General features: G+C 43.0%; 2 protein-coding genes across 2 annotated transcripts in view; one reads left to right on the forward strand and one right to left on the reverse strand.

Moving 5' to 3' along the window:
- Positions 1-14342, reverse strand: part of LIMS2 (LIM zinc finger domain containing 2) — a 61083-nt gene that overhangs the window by 20100 nt on the left and 26641 nt on the right. Inside the window, exons 2-4 of the mRNA XM_065410367.1 lie at positions 12856-13015; positions 9996-10062; positions 9551-9671 (exon numbers count right to left, since the gene is read on the reverse strand). Coding sequence (XP_065266439.1) covers positions 9551-9671; positions 9996-10062; positions 12856-13015 — 348 coding nt within the window. The remainder of the gene's footprint in view (positions 1-9550; positions 9672-9995; positions 10063-12855; positions 13016-14342) is intronic.
- GPR17 (G protein-coupled receptor 17) lies at positions 5009-6025 on the forward strand. Its single transcript, XM_065411267.1, has one exon. The coding sequence runs from the start codon at positions 5009-5011 to the stop codon at positions 6023-6025; it is 1017 nt and encodes a 338-aa protein (XP_065267339.1).

Genomic DNA, 14342 nt, shown 5'->3' on the forward strand with positions numbered 1-14342 from the left:
CATACTCTCATTTTTATTCTTTCAGTAATAAACAGGAACAAGCACACAGCTGGTTGGCGCACAAAGGATCCTGCAGTCCTAAATCTCCAAACTTCACAGCTCAGCTGCATAGCATTTCAACACAGAGAAAGAGGGACCCACTGTGGCCAGATGGGAGAATTTCTATTTCTTAATTCTATCCATTCTCACTTCTGTTGATCTTCATCCTTCTTGTCTGTCAACCAGCTTGTCAGTGGAAGAAGTCTGGTTCAGAGTACGCCCACTTCTATCCACCTATTTGAAAGACAGGTGTTTTCTTGGGATTCTGTTTCCAGTGAATGTGTTACTGGACTATTCTTCACCAGAAATTTCACCTCTTAAATGTTTCTGAGCAATAATCATAGCTCTGAGGGAAGGTGAGGCATTACCCTCTGCTGCAGTCACTCGTCTACTGCTGTATAATTTCAGGATGCAGCAAGGTTTTTGCCAGAGGCATCTTCGATAACATCAGCAACCATCTCAATGGTTTGTTAACTAGGGTAAGGCTAGGTCTACACTGCAGCGGGGGTCCGACCTAAGATACGCAACTTCAGCTACGTGAATACCGTAGCTGAAGTTGCGTATTTTAGGTCGGCTTACCTAGCGGTGAGGACGCGGGAAAGTCGACCGCTGCCGCGCTGCCGCCGACTCCACTGCCGCCTCCTGCCGAGGTGGATTTCCGGAGTCGACGGCAGAGCGATCAGGGATCGATTTTACCGCGTCTTCACTAGACGCGGTAAGTCGATCCCCGAAAAACCGATTGCTACCCACCGGATCGGCGGGTAGTGAAGACAAAGCCGGGAGAACTGGCTGATCAGAAAGGAGGAAGCATCTATTTACATATCTTAACAGCAATGATGTGAAAGTAAAGAGTGGCCGCTTTGCACAGACAGGGGTTGCCTGGACAAAAGCCAGACTCCTACACCAAACAGACATTCTCCTTGACTTGTGCAATCATTACTTAAGGAAAACACTCTTCTTTTCCAGATATTTTTCAGACCCAATTCCACTTCCCACTGCCTCTGTAGTCTCCAATACATCCCAGACCACTCCTGCTCCCCTTGTGGGCTTCCTTCCCTGCCTAATATTTCCTCCATCTATCCCAGCACCCTATCCCTCAGACTTCTTCAGCTTCCTTTACTGCTTCCCCTTATACAAATATACTATAGCATCATGTACTACTGGTCAAATACCACAGCAGTATCCGTGCCATGGCATTAAACACTCCCTTTGCTAATTCAGAATCTGGACCAGAATGACAGAATACTAGAGCCTTTTATTTTTAAATAAACAGAGGAAAACCAGATACTTGATCCCCATTTTAAGCAAACAAGTAGGAATAATCAAGTTTTGCATAAATCCTCAACTAGCTAAGTACAAGAGTTTAATGTGGTTTTGGTAAAAATGTTGCAGGTGCTAACAGGTTCCCCTATCAAAGAAAAACCTACAGGGGTTGATGCCGTGATCCCTGGGATTGTTGTGGAGGAAGAAAATTCCCAAAAGTTTTCTCTCAGTTTCCAACAGATCATTCGATTGCGCATGTGGGTTAGCATGCAGGTGGTCTGAACACAGATTTTTGGGATCTGCCAGAGCCCAAGGCTGTCTACACAGAGCCCCTGTACCTCCATGATGCCCCTTAGTCTCAAGTGAATCTTCCCCATACACCGGTTAATACAGCAGCAGGTGAGTCATACTGACATTCACTTTGTCCCTTTGCTGGCTGTTGCCTGTATATCCCAAAATACACCCCTACCCCGATATAATGCGACCCGATATAACACGAATTTGAATATAACGCAGTAAAGCAGTGCTCCGGGGGGGGCGGGGCTGTGCACTCCATCGGATCAAAGCAAGTTCGGTATAACGCGGTTTCACCTATAACGTGGTAAGATTTTTTCGGCTCCCGAGGACAGCGTTATATTGGGGTAGAGGTGTACATTAGCCTACATTTTCAAGAGTAATTAGTGATCTTGTGAGCCCAAGTTGACACCTCAAAGGAGTTTCCATGTAGTGGATCATGGCATCAACCCCTGCAGGTTTTCCTTTGATAGGGGAATGCTTCCACTGTCTTCGCTGTGTCCCAGTGAAGCCCTCTCAGTGGGCCCCATGGACAAGGGGATGGTGCTGCAGACACATCTGACCACCCTCCCCTCCCCACATCCCTCAGGGACAGTGGGAGATGTACAACAGACTCAACTCCATGCACAGATGTAGTTGAGGAAGGGATCCAGCTCACAGTTTTGTCATATTTTCATTTTATAGACTAGGGAGCAGATGAAGGGAATAATACAAAAGACTCAAAGCCAGAGTAAGAGTTACAGATTCTAATTCAAGATCTGTTGCATATCATAGAAAAGCTCTGGGTAAGTGTCCATGAAAGTCTGGTCATTTTGCACTGCTGCTGTGGGCAGCAGTGGGAGTGACAAGAATAAGATCAATTTCACTATGTTGCTGGTTGAGAAAGCTACAGGGTCAGTTGCAGCAGATATAGTTACTGGAGCTTTCAAGGAAGAGGAACATGCAGTGACTGAAAAAGGAACAGAGTAGCAGAGAAATTCCCCTGGTAATAGCCAGGCAGCCGGGGAAGTCCAGTGCTCTTTCCCAAAGCAAGTCAGTAGTGTTTCACTGTCTGAATCAATTGAGGCAGAAGCCACTGCACTGTTTGGAAGAACTTTCTTCTGAATCCCAGCCCAGTAACAAAACCAACTCTGGGGATTTTCTGGTAATAAATAAATAAATAAATAAATAAATAAATAATTCCTGGCACTTGTTCCCAGGAACCATGCACCTAGAGACATTTCTACCAGAGATGGATATATGAACTCTCCCCTCCCCATTCTCTCCAGCAATAAGCCAGATACTCACAAAGGTGTTTAAAAAAAAAAAAAAAAACACACAGAGGATACCTATGTCTCCAGTGAAGTTTCTGTATAAGGAGCTGTGACTGTAGTCCCAGGGGTGCCAGGCTGAGATTGCTCAATTAGGGCAAACTGTAAAGAAAGGCAGACAATCTCCAAAACTGGTGGTTATTCCAATACTTAGATCCACCAAGCCAGAAACAAAACAGCTTCTATAATACCTTACTGGTAACTCAGAAGCCAAAAACACAGTTCCCTTAAAGCAACCCAGCCTTGGGCTTTCTCCCAGACAGCCAAGTCAAATATGATGAGGATTACTAAAAATCTTGTTCATCATATAAAAAGGATCGGACACATTACCTCCCAGGTTAATGAATATTTCAGATCTTACCCAAATACACACTTACAGCCAATTATTATTATCTAAACTAAGATTTATTAAAAAAAGAAGAGAGCATATTGGTTAAAAGATCATTATACATACAGGTATGAAGAGAGTTCTTAGGTCAGTTTTATAGTACAGATGGTGAGCTTAGAGTTGCAAAGCGTCCTTTCCAGAATCACTTCATTAGGTTATAGTCCAATGTCCATATACAATATCAGGGCTATCCAGAATGGCACTGGAGACCACAGTCTTGCGACTCAAACTTCCCTACGAAGCTTAAGCAGATCTGAGATCCCAAGAGTTTTTAATAGAGATTTCCTCTTGACAGCACACAGTCCTTGGATGAACAATAGGCTTTTGAAGTAACCTTCTATTTCCTAAGCATTACTAGTAATTAATTAGTACAAGATATTTGTCTATGAACTGCTTAATAGATAATTTACTACAAACTTCAAAGAGAAGTATAGACAATGAAATTACTACACCCAAGTTTCATTTAAATGTTAATATTCCCTTTTGATCTCTGAATCAATAGACAGGATTCATCTATTTACATGGTTAACATCATATTTACTCGTTCATTAGCCTGTTCATTTATAAGCCGACCCCCCCAAGATGGATAGGTAAAAATAGCAAAAACTATCACCCTTTCATAAGCCGACCCTATATTTCAAGGGTTGGCAAACTTTGGCTCCTGGCCCGTTAGGGTAAGCCGCTAGTGGGCCTGGATGTTTGGTCTACCTGGAGCATTCACAGGCACGGACCCCCTCAGCTCCCAGTGGCCGCAGTTTGCCGTTCCCAGCCAATGGGAGCTGCGGGAAGTGGCGCCACTTCCCACAGCTCCCATTGGCTGGGAACGGCAAACCGCAGCCACAGGGAGCTGAGGGGCTCCATGCCTGCAGATGCTCCAGGTAAACAAAACGACAATATTAGATATTCAATTCAATGATTCCATAGAGTTTAAAATCATCAAATTTTCAAATTAAATTAAATTAAAATCAAATTAAAATCATCAAATGTAGACCCGTTTATAAGCCGACCCCCGCTCTTTGATGCATCACTTTTTTACCAAAAATATTCGGCTTATGAACGAGTATATACGGTAAACACATACAATTAGTACTACCTCTAATTCTCTAACAATACAGGTTTGCATGTCAAAACTCTAGTCTATTTAACAGGGCTATGTTAGCTATTGCTAAGGAACAGCCCTAATTACCATTTATATACTTCTCTAACATATCTTGAAAGGTTCAATTTGGCTAATTTATTCTGCAAGTTGCTTAACCCTTTCTGGCCCTGTGTCACAGGAGCTCTTTAAATCCTAGGACAAGTAGTACCAATATTTTGGCACCATGCCAAAATCAGTCGCTCTCTGACTGTATAGTGCCTATTTTCACTTTTCTGTTAACCTGGTACATGGGTGTTTAGCACCTTTATCGCTTACTAATTCTCAGAACATCTTTGAGATAAATGTACAGCCAGTTGATTGCATTACAATATTTTCTTCAACTGACAGGAAAGGTCTGGAAAACCCAATTGAGAGGGAGGGGTTTAATAATTCTGAAGTAGGTCAGACTCTAAGTTTATAAAAATTGGGCAGTGTCCTTTTAATTACTTCTCTCAGCAAGCAGGAGACATGTTGACTGATTTCCATGCTGTCTCACCATTACCAAGGTTCTTTGTAAGATCTGTTTTCTTGATTTTTTTCAGGTCCCTGGTTGGTGCCCCAGAGCTGTAGTGAGGAATGAATGGTCCAGCAGATCCCTCAAGCCTATTCCTCAACTCCTCCCTGGCAACTTCAGAACAATGTGGCAAAGAGACCCATATAGAGAACATCCTTTTTGCCACTTTTTATCTCCTGGATTTCATCCTGGCTTTTGTTGGCAATACCCTGGCTCTTTGGCTCTTCATCCGGGACCAAAAGTCAGGCACTCCAGCCAATATTTTCCTGATGCATCTTGCTGTGGCTGACCTGTTTTTTGTGCTGGTTCTACCCACCCGGCTGGTATATCACTTTTCTGGCAATCACTGGCCATTTGGCGAGATCCCATGCAGACTCATTGGCTTCCTTTTTTATCTCAACATGTATGCCAGTATCTACTTCCTCATGTGCATCAGCGTTGACCGCTTCCTAGCCATCGTGCACCCTGTGAAGTCCATTAAACTCCGCAGGTCACTCTACGCCCACTCGGCATGTGCCTTTCTTTGGGTTATAGTTGCTGTCGCAATGGCACCTCTGTTGGTCAGTGTGCAGACAGCTGAGATTAACAACACAACTGTCTGCCTACAGCTCTACAGAGAGAAGGCATCACGCCATGCTCTCGTGTCCTTGGCAGTGGCATTCACCTTTCCATTTATTACTACAGTGACCTGCTACTTATTGATTATCCGTAGCCTGAGGAGTGGGAACAGAGTTGAGAAGCACCTGAAGGAAAAAGCCATCAAGATGATCATAGTTGTCCTAATGATCTTTCTGGTCTGCTTCGTACCCTATCACATCAATCGCTACATTTACATTCTCCATTATGACGGCACCAAGACTTCCTGTGAAACCCAGCGAGTCCTGGCACTCAGTAACCGCATCACTTCCTGCCTCACCAGCCTGAATGGCGCCCTTGACCCAGTGATGTATTTCTTTGTTGCTGAGAAGTTCCGTGAGGCCTTGTGCAGCTTGTTTTGTGGCAAAAGAGCTGCAATGATGCCTCCAAGTTATGAGGGGAAGACAAATGAGAGCTCACTAAGTGCTAAATCTGAACTGTGAGCAAGTGATCATATTTGTAGTCACTTCCGGGCACAACACAGCCAAGAGACTCTCTAGAGAGTAAAGGCAAGTGACTCCAAGGACAGAGATGTTATCCCCAGAGTCAGTATCATTCTTGCAATATCAAGGAGGAGAGTTCAGTTATTCTATGCAGCTACTGTGACGGGTTGGATCACAGAAACCCCCTTGGGAGCTGCCACCCAATGTGCAAAGACTACCCCTGCTTCTGTTTTTCCTGCCAGCTCGGGACTCCAGCACCCTGTCTTGCTGAGCCAGACACTCCAGTCTGCTCTAACAAAGACTCAGGGTCTGAATTACTTGCCCCAAAGCTGCAAGTTTACCTGAAAACAGCGTACAGTAGTGTGCTTGTCTTTAGCACTCAGATGCCCAACTCCCAATGGGGTCTAAACCCAAATAAATCCGTTTTACCCTGCATAAAGCTTATGCAGAGTAAACTCATAAATTGTTCGCCCTCTATAACAGATAGAGAGATATGCACAGTTGTTTGCTCCCCCAGGTATTAATACATACTCTGAGTAAATTACTAAATAAAAAGTGATTTTATTAAATACAGACAGTAGGATTTAAGTGGTTTCAAGTAGTAACAGACAGAACAAAGTAAGTCACAAGCAAAATAAAATAAAATGCGCAAATCTATGCCTAATCAAACTAAATACAGATAATCTCACCCTCAGAGATGCTTCAGTAAGCTTTTCTCAGACTGGACACCTTCCAGGCCTGGGCACAATTCTTTCCCCTGGTACAGCTCTTGTTCCAGCTTAGGTGTTATCTAGGGGATTCTCCATGATGGCTCCTCTCTTCTCTCTCTTCTGTTCCACCCCTTTATATATCTTTTGCATAAGGCGGGAACCCTTTGTCCCTCTGGGTTTCCACCCCCCCTCACTGGAAAAGCACCAGGTTAAAGATGGATTCCAGTTCAGGTGACATGATCACATGTCACTGCAAGACTTCATTACTCACTTGCCAGCACACACATATACAGAGAGACTCACAGGTAAACAGCCATCTGCAGACAATGGTCCTGGTTAATGGGAGTTATCAAGATTCCAAACCATCATTAATGGCCCACACTTTACATAATTACAATAGGCCCTCAGAGTTGCATTTTATATTTCTAGTTTTAGATACAAGAGTGGTACATTTCTACAAATAGGATGATCACACTCAGTAGATTATGAGCTTTGTAATGATACCTTACAAGAGACCTTTTGCACAAAGCATATCCCATTTGCATTATAGTCACTTATTATCAAATTTTTTATAAAACTATCCCAGTTACATTATATTCACTTATTATCATGTTTTTATAAAACCATGTAGACTGCACAACGTCACAGCTACAACCAGCAAGGGCTCATCTCCGCCAGAAGACAGATTGTAATCTCTGTAAATCACAAGACATCTAACCATGAATGCAACAGCAGCAGCATCTGTTGCCCAATCCTGAAGCTGAGGCCTGAATATTTAGGGATGGAGGAAGGAAACAAGAATGTAATCAATCCATGATTTCTCCATCTAAGAGTTTTATACTCAAGTCTCGTTCAAGCAAATGTTGGCCACCCTGAGAAACAGAACAACTGGAATTCAAGGACTAAGATTCAGTGGGTGATTGCCCCCTGCCCAACATGCACACCCTCCCCTGAAATCCTATGTTGTACCAGCCAGAGAGATTCAGTCTTGGGAGATCAGAGGAGAATAGTAGTGTCTCTAGATCTATTGTGAATATTTGTAGAGAGTTGGGGGGATATGGTATGCCTATTGAACAGGGGAAAGGGGAAACCTGTGGCTGGAATAAATTGGAGACATCCTGATTCCCCAGGGATGTCAAGTTATTGTTGCCACAGGCCTCTTGTCTATGCCGAGGATTTGGGCATGAGCAGTAAACATCATGCTAATATTTCAACCTGTCCTTGGGTTTGTGGTCTAAGGCCCCAGGAGCTGTCTTCAGTTACAGGCAGCATCTTCTGAACGAGTCTTGGGGTGTAGTCCTGTTTGAATTATCAATCACCTTAATAATCTCAGGCTAAAATAAAAGGGAATGGAAAGAAGTCTCATGAAAAAAATCAGTAAAGGGAATATCTTCCATTGGTTTATAAATGCTGAACCCTAAAACTCTGAATCCCTGTAAAAAAATTAGCCAAGAAGATGAAAAGTAGATGTGCTGAAAGTGTGAAACCCAGCCTGCTTGGGGAAAGCCTTAAAGCTCTTTAGAGTGTTTTGTTTGGTCTGAAAAACATTTCATTTGCTACATATGATCACTAACCTAGTTTAGGTTAACTACCCTCACTGATAAATGTTGCACCCAATGGAACACATCTGGGTATTAAAACAAGCAGGGGAGATAGGAGAAATCCCATGGTATAAAAGGAGAAGAGCAGAAGAATCCATTATGTCCACTAGGAACCTTGCTAAGCCAATCATATTTGCCTCTGAAATGCTTAGGTACGGCAGTGATGAGCATGATAGAAAGCCATATGATAGATCAATCTTATTTACATATTCTACCCATGCCACTGGGAAAGAGCTCTCGATGTCTCCAAGAGTTTAGATCCTGAATTATGAAATCAAACAGCTTTTTATCTTGGTTAAGTTTCTGGAATCCTGACTGCTTTCCCAGCTGGTACCCAGCACTGCTCAAAGGCACTAGCCAATCAGAGACACAAGCCAAGAAGCCAAAAGGAAAATCCATTAACTGTAATTCTGGAAGCCTAGAGACTGGTGTTATATGGAAGATTACTTGAACGGGAAATAATTATGGAAGGTTCCCTGGTGGACAGGGTGAAGCAAATAATCCTCTTTCCTTTTCCCACGTTGATCACGTCAGCGGGTAGAAACATCAACTCAATGACTCTCCCAACCCCTGCTGGACAGAGGTATAACAGTCTGAAGTTAATCCACTGTGCTTCAGAATTCAAAGCTATCTGCCAAACTGTCTGTCTCTCTTCTTACCGGGATGTGCTTTTGTACAAGTTTCCTGTCCTGTTTGTATTATTTTTGCCATTAATTTTTTTAAAACAAAAAACTTTTTGGACTTGTTCATACTTATTATACATATATAAAATAAATAATTTAAAAGGATCAGTGAGAAGATGGTCTTTATATTAACAGAGGCTCCCCCTCAGTTTCTCATTATGCCCAGGGTTCCCACTCAATCAGCAGAGACATGCCCCTTTATCTCTCACATGCAGACCAGCATCATGCCTGGAATCCTTTCCCTCTCCAGACAGCCTCCTGCCCATTCACCCAACTCTATCCACAATCCACTGGCATTCTGCCTTCAGGCCCCTCCTCTACCCATATGTCCTTGGATAGTCAGTGTCCTGTCCATTGCCCTTTCTCTACCCCATCTCTCACTTTCCAACCACTCAGTCCTACTCCGGGCTTATTCTGTGCCTTTCCTTTCTTTATCTGCCACTGTGTTTTTGTTTTATTGCGCTAACAGACCTCCTGTTCCCACATCCACAATGTACCGGGCTAAGCCCCTGTGGCTCTGCTCTCTCTTACCTGCCAGCATTTTTTACGAAGCCTAGGTCGGCAAGTGCCACATCACAGAGCTCACAACGGAAGCATTCTGGGTGCCAATTATTATTCATTGCCTTGATCACACGTCCAATAATGAACTCACCTTGGAAAGAAAAACACAACCCTTAGATGCAAACAGAACCAATTTGAGCAAAAAATCTCTCCCCCACATCCACCACCATTCCTTTTCAATGCCACAAGGCCCAGTATATTCTGATTTGCTGAAAATACCACTTCCTCCCACAAGAGTACCAGAAGAACATCTTCATTCTTAACCACTGCCAGAGTAATTCTTTGTTACTGTCCAGAGAGCCTGATGCTTAGGATGACCCTTGGGTTAAAATTTTCATCCCCAGTGATCCTCTGCCCCATGACTTCTACTCAGGGAAGAGAAGAGACTACATAGTTTTGCACATGGAGATCTTACCACATTGCCCACAACAGGGTGCAAACAGCATCTGGAAATCATGCTCACAATACTTTCGACCCTCAAACTGTTAACGAAACAAAGGAGAGAAAATCCTCAGTGAATCACAAACTGTCCACAGTAAAAATTCAGACTATTATTAGAGTTTGCAGGTGACAAACTTGTAAAGGTTAAGCAAGTGTTTTCATTTCCAACCCATTCTTCAGTTGCTTGTCATTGCCTTGAAAAAAATCCTTCGAAGGTGACACTTTCCATACTTTGTCTCAGCCCCATGGAGAATTTTCTTGGACAATGGAGCCAAATCAATGCAGGTATGTTTAATAGGGGCAAAGGTGCAGGGGAAAGCAAAACCAAAACATACACAAAACTCCACTGTTCCTATAATTAGCTTTTCTTGTCTTTTTCTTCTGGGTTCATTTACCTCAAAAGAGCTCAAACTTGACATGATTGTTGTCCACATGGAAAATGAAAAAGAGCTTAGCATTTTAAAAATTAGATAGTTTTCAAATTACATGTTTGTACATGTGCTATAGAAAAATTTACAGCCTATTTTCAGACAAGTTCACTAATTTTGGTTACCCAACTTGAGAAACCTTGTGCCAAATTTTCAAAACACCCAAGAACCCACTCATGCCTTATTCCCATATGCAATGTTGAGCACATTATTTTTCTTTCCTCCCCTTCTCCCATCCCCCACTTTTCTTAAAAAAAGAAAAAAGGGAAACCAGGAAATTAAATACAGAAAATTAAGTTAGTGCAGTATTAGGGCTCAGAAACTGAACATGCAAAATCAGGAAATTAAGAAGTGAAGATTCTGACAGAAACGTTAAGCCCCAGCTTTTTAAAGGAGACCATTTTCTTCTCTGGTGCACTAGACACCCACAGAAATTGTGCCCACATTATTCGCAACCATAATTAATTGTGGATGCAAATTCTACCATTTAGGTATTTAAGTACCTGTCCTAATTTGGGCTTGCAAGTTAGTTACTTATCCATCTCTATGCTAGTATTTATGCCTAAAACTTTATATGAACAAAACACAGGGACAATTTTAATATGTGTGAAACTGAGATCCATCTGAAAACTGGGCCGTAAAAGGATGCTTTCAGGTCAAATCTGGCCAAAAATTTAGACTCTATAAAACGTGCCTTTTAATAAACAGGATGTGCATGCAATGTGGTCAAGTTAACATTAATATAGGAATCTTGCGTTATGAATTTCCCAACGTCTGCATGGTTCAGTCCTCTATCTTAATGTGCTGATGTATGTTTTTTAATTTAGTTTTATATTCTAAATATATATTTTTCTGTTCCACTGCATCCTAATTTTGCTTAATTTATGTATAGCCGGGATGAGGGGGAAATGACTTTAACACAACTCTGGATTTGTCAGTCAAGTCAATGATAATAAAGTTTAGGATCAAAAGAAATGGAAATCAACAAGATTAGGGAACTGAAATTCTGCATCCCCACAGTCTCCCCAATACTGGTCAACTGGCCAGACAGATTTCCCAAGGAGGAAGACAGCAGTACATTTAAACATAAGGCTATTTTAGAGTGTGATCATTTCAAGGTTAAGAGAGACAGAAGCCTATGGGGAGGGAAAAGGCAGAGGGGACTGCTGACAGCACAGGACCCATTTGAGCTAATATGGAGCCCCCGTGAAGCAATCTGATCGGGCCCCTCACTGAAAAGATAAGATTCTGTGGACAATCTCCTGCATCGTCTGCCCCACCAACTTCGAGGAAAGAGCCAGGGGAAGAAGGTGGGAGAGGAATGAGTAACAAGTCCAGATACAGAGTGTGCGTTTGTGCAGAACTGAAGGAATAATTGACAGTGATTTCCTGACATGAGGATGTGGGAACTTGAAATGTATCTTAGCGGTCACATGATAATGGTAAAAATCACAGTGTTGCTTTTCTCTCACCCTGAACAAGCAGCTATATTAAAATAAGGAAAATGGTAATATCCTACAGCTACAATGCTTCTTCCTATCCCAGATCCTCCTGCCTGGCTTCCTGCTATGGTTTTAAAGAAACAGTTCCTGTATGCTCACATCAGCCAAGGTCACGAAATAGAAGAGAGAAGATTGAAAAAATTGGGTTTGTTTAGTGTGGAGAAGAGAAGACTGAGGGGGGGGACATGATAATAGTTTTCAAGTACATAAAAGGTTATTGCAAGGAGGAGGGAGAAAAATTGTTCTTCTTAAACTCTGAGGATAGGACAAGAAGCAATGGGCTTAAATTGCAGCAAGGGCAGCTTAGACTGAACATTAGGAAAAACTTCTTAACTGTCAGAGTGGTTAAGCCTAGGGAGCTTATGGAATCTCCATCATTGGGGATTTTTAAGAGCAGGTTGGACAAACACCTGTCAGGGATGGTCTAGATAATACTTAGTCCTGCCTTAAGTGCAGGGGACTGGACTAGATGACCCCTCGAGGTCCCTTCCAGTTCTATGATCTCATATCTGCAGGGAATTACAGTTATCTCCATTGATCTCCCAGTCAGCATAGAGCATCTCACACTCCCATGTCATGTGGCACTGGACCATGAGCATTTCACCTTGACCTGATGAGGTAGCCCCTCACTCCGGTGACTTAAGAGGCCCCTGCTGCTTCAGATTTAGCAGCAATGTCTGACCCAGCCCTCTGAGAGGGCTAGTTACACTGGGAAGGAAAAGGCAGACAGAAACACTGATAGTGGGCAAAGAATGACACTTGAAGCTTTATCCTGTCCTGTTGAGTGCTCTCAGTTTTCACAGAGTTCACTGACAGCCACAGATACTCAGCATCTCCCAGGATTGGGTTTTTAAAGGGGGAAGTCAAGAAACTTTCTATAGCTTCACATAGGCAGTAACCTCACCTCATAGAAGAGTCCATCTGGGAACTGTCGGAAACACTGAGCACAGACAAAGCAGTTCTCATGATAGAGCTCCCCATTGCTGTTCACGATCCTCTCCGAGGGATCAAAGCGAGCCTGGCAGCGCTCACACACTGCATTTGCGAGGGCATCAGACATATTACTGAGGAGGAAATAAAGGTCAGAGTCAGAACATGGGCAATGTCACACCTATCAAATGAATATGCATACATCACACAAGTAACATTACAGTCACCAACATCTTTTCATCCCTTTTTGCACGAATAAGTACGATGAAAATAATGCAGCATGCAAGGGAATGGAATCAACAAGTTATTCAGAATCAACATCTGATATCTGTTTACATCGGACACAGGTGGAGGTGACAGCCACGTAGTAATTTGCAGAGCTATATGATGGATTCATTTATCTTTCACCTTTGACCACCTTGCCTGCCCTCTGTACACAAATCCCTGTCCTACCAACTTACTCCAGACACTCTCCATTAAAACACAAAATAAATGAAAACCCCTGCAGAGAAATGTTTTCTCCTTTTCTCCTCAAATGTATAATTGCCCCACCCCCTTTCAGCAAACATCACACTTGCCTGAGGCCTACGATGGGAAAACATGAGTCCAGGTGTTCTATGTATTAAAATGTCACAGCGTTAAAGTCCTATCTCTCATGTCCCTGCAGAGCTAGGAATGGCAACTTCAAAAAATGGGGAAGATTCCCAGTTTCCTAATGGGATCAGCTTTATTTTAAAATCTGGAGTATCGAGTATGTGAATTTAAAATGGTGTGATGGGTTCGATCACAGAGACCCCCTTGGGACTGTCACCTGGCATGCTGAAACTACCTCTGAGCCCCTTTTCCCTGTCAGCTTGGGACTCCAGAATCCTGTCTTGTTGACATGCAATCCTGCTGCAACACAGACCCAGGGTCTGAACCATGTCCCCAAAGCTGCAGGCTTTAACTGAAAACCACTCAGCAGGTACTCCTGTCTCAAGCACCCAGCTCCCAATGGGATCCAAACCCCAAATAAACCTGTTTTACTCTGTATAAAGCTTATACAGGGTAAACTCATAAATTGTCCACCCTCTATAACACTGACAGGGAGATATGCACATCTGTTTGCTCCCCCAGGTATTAATCACTTACTCTGGGTTCAATAATAAACAAAAGTGATTTTATTAAGAATAAAAAGTAGGATTTAAGTGGTTTCAAGTAATAACAGACAGAACAAAGTAAGTCACCAAGTAAAATAAAGCAAAAACACGCAAGTCTAAGCCTAATACATTAAGACAGTGTTTCCCAAACTTGGGACGCCGCTTGTGTAGGGAAAGCCCCTGGCGGGCCGGGCCGGTTTGTTTACCTGCCCCGTCCGCAGGTCTGGCCAATCACGGCTCCCACTGGCCGCGGTTCGCTGCTCCAGGCCAATGGGAGCTACTGGAAGCGGCGCGGGCCAAGGGACGTACTGGCTGCCGCTTC

This window comes from Emys orbicularis, chromosome 9 (genome assembly GCF_028017835.1).
Source record: "Emys orbicularis isolate rEmyOrb1 chromosome 9, rEmyOrb1.hap1, whole genome shotgun sequence".
In the NCBI taxonomy this organism is placed as follows: domain Eukaryota; kingdom Metazoa; phylum Chordata; order Testudines; family Emydidae; genus Emys; species Emys orbicularis.

Excerpts from the sequence above, each read along its gene's own strand:
- GPR17 (XM_065411267.1), top strand. The coding sequence starts at position 5,009 with ATGAATGGTCCAGCAGATCCCTCAAGCCTATTCCTCAACTCCTCCCTG.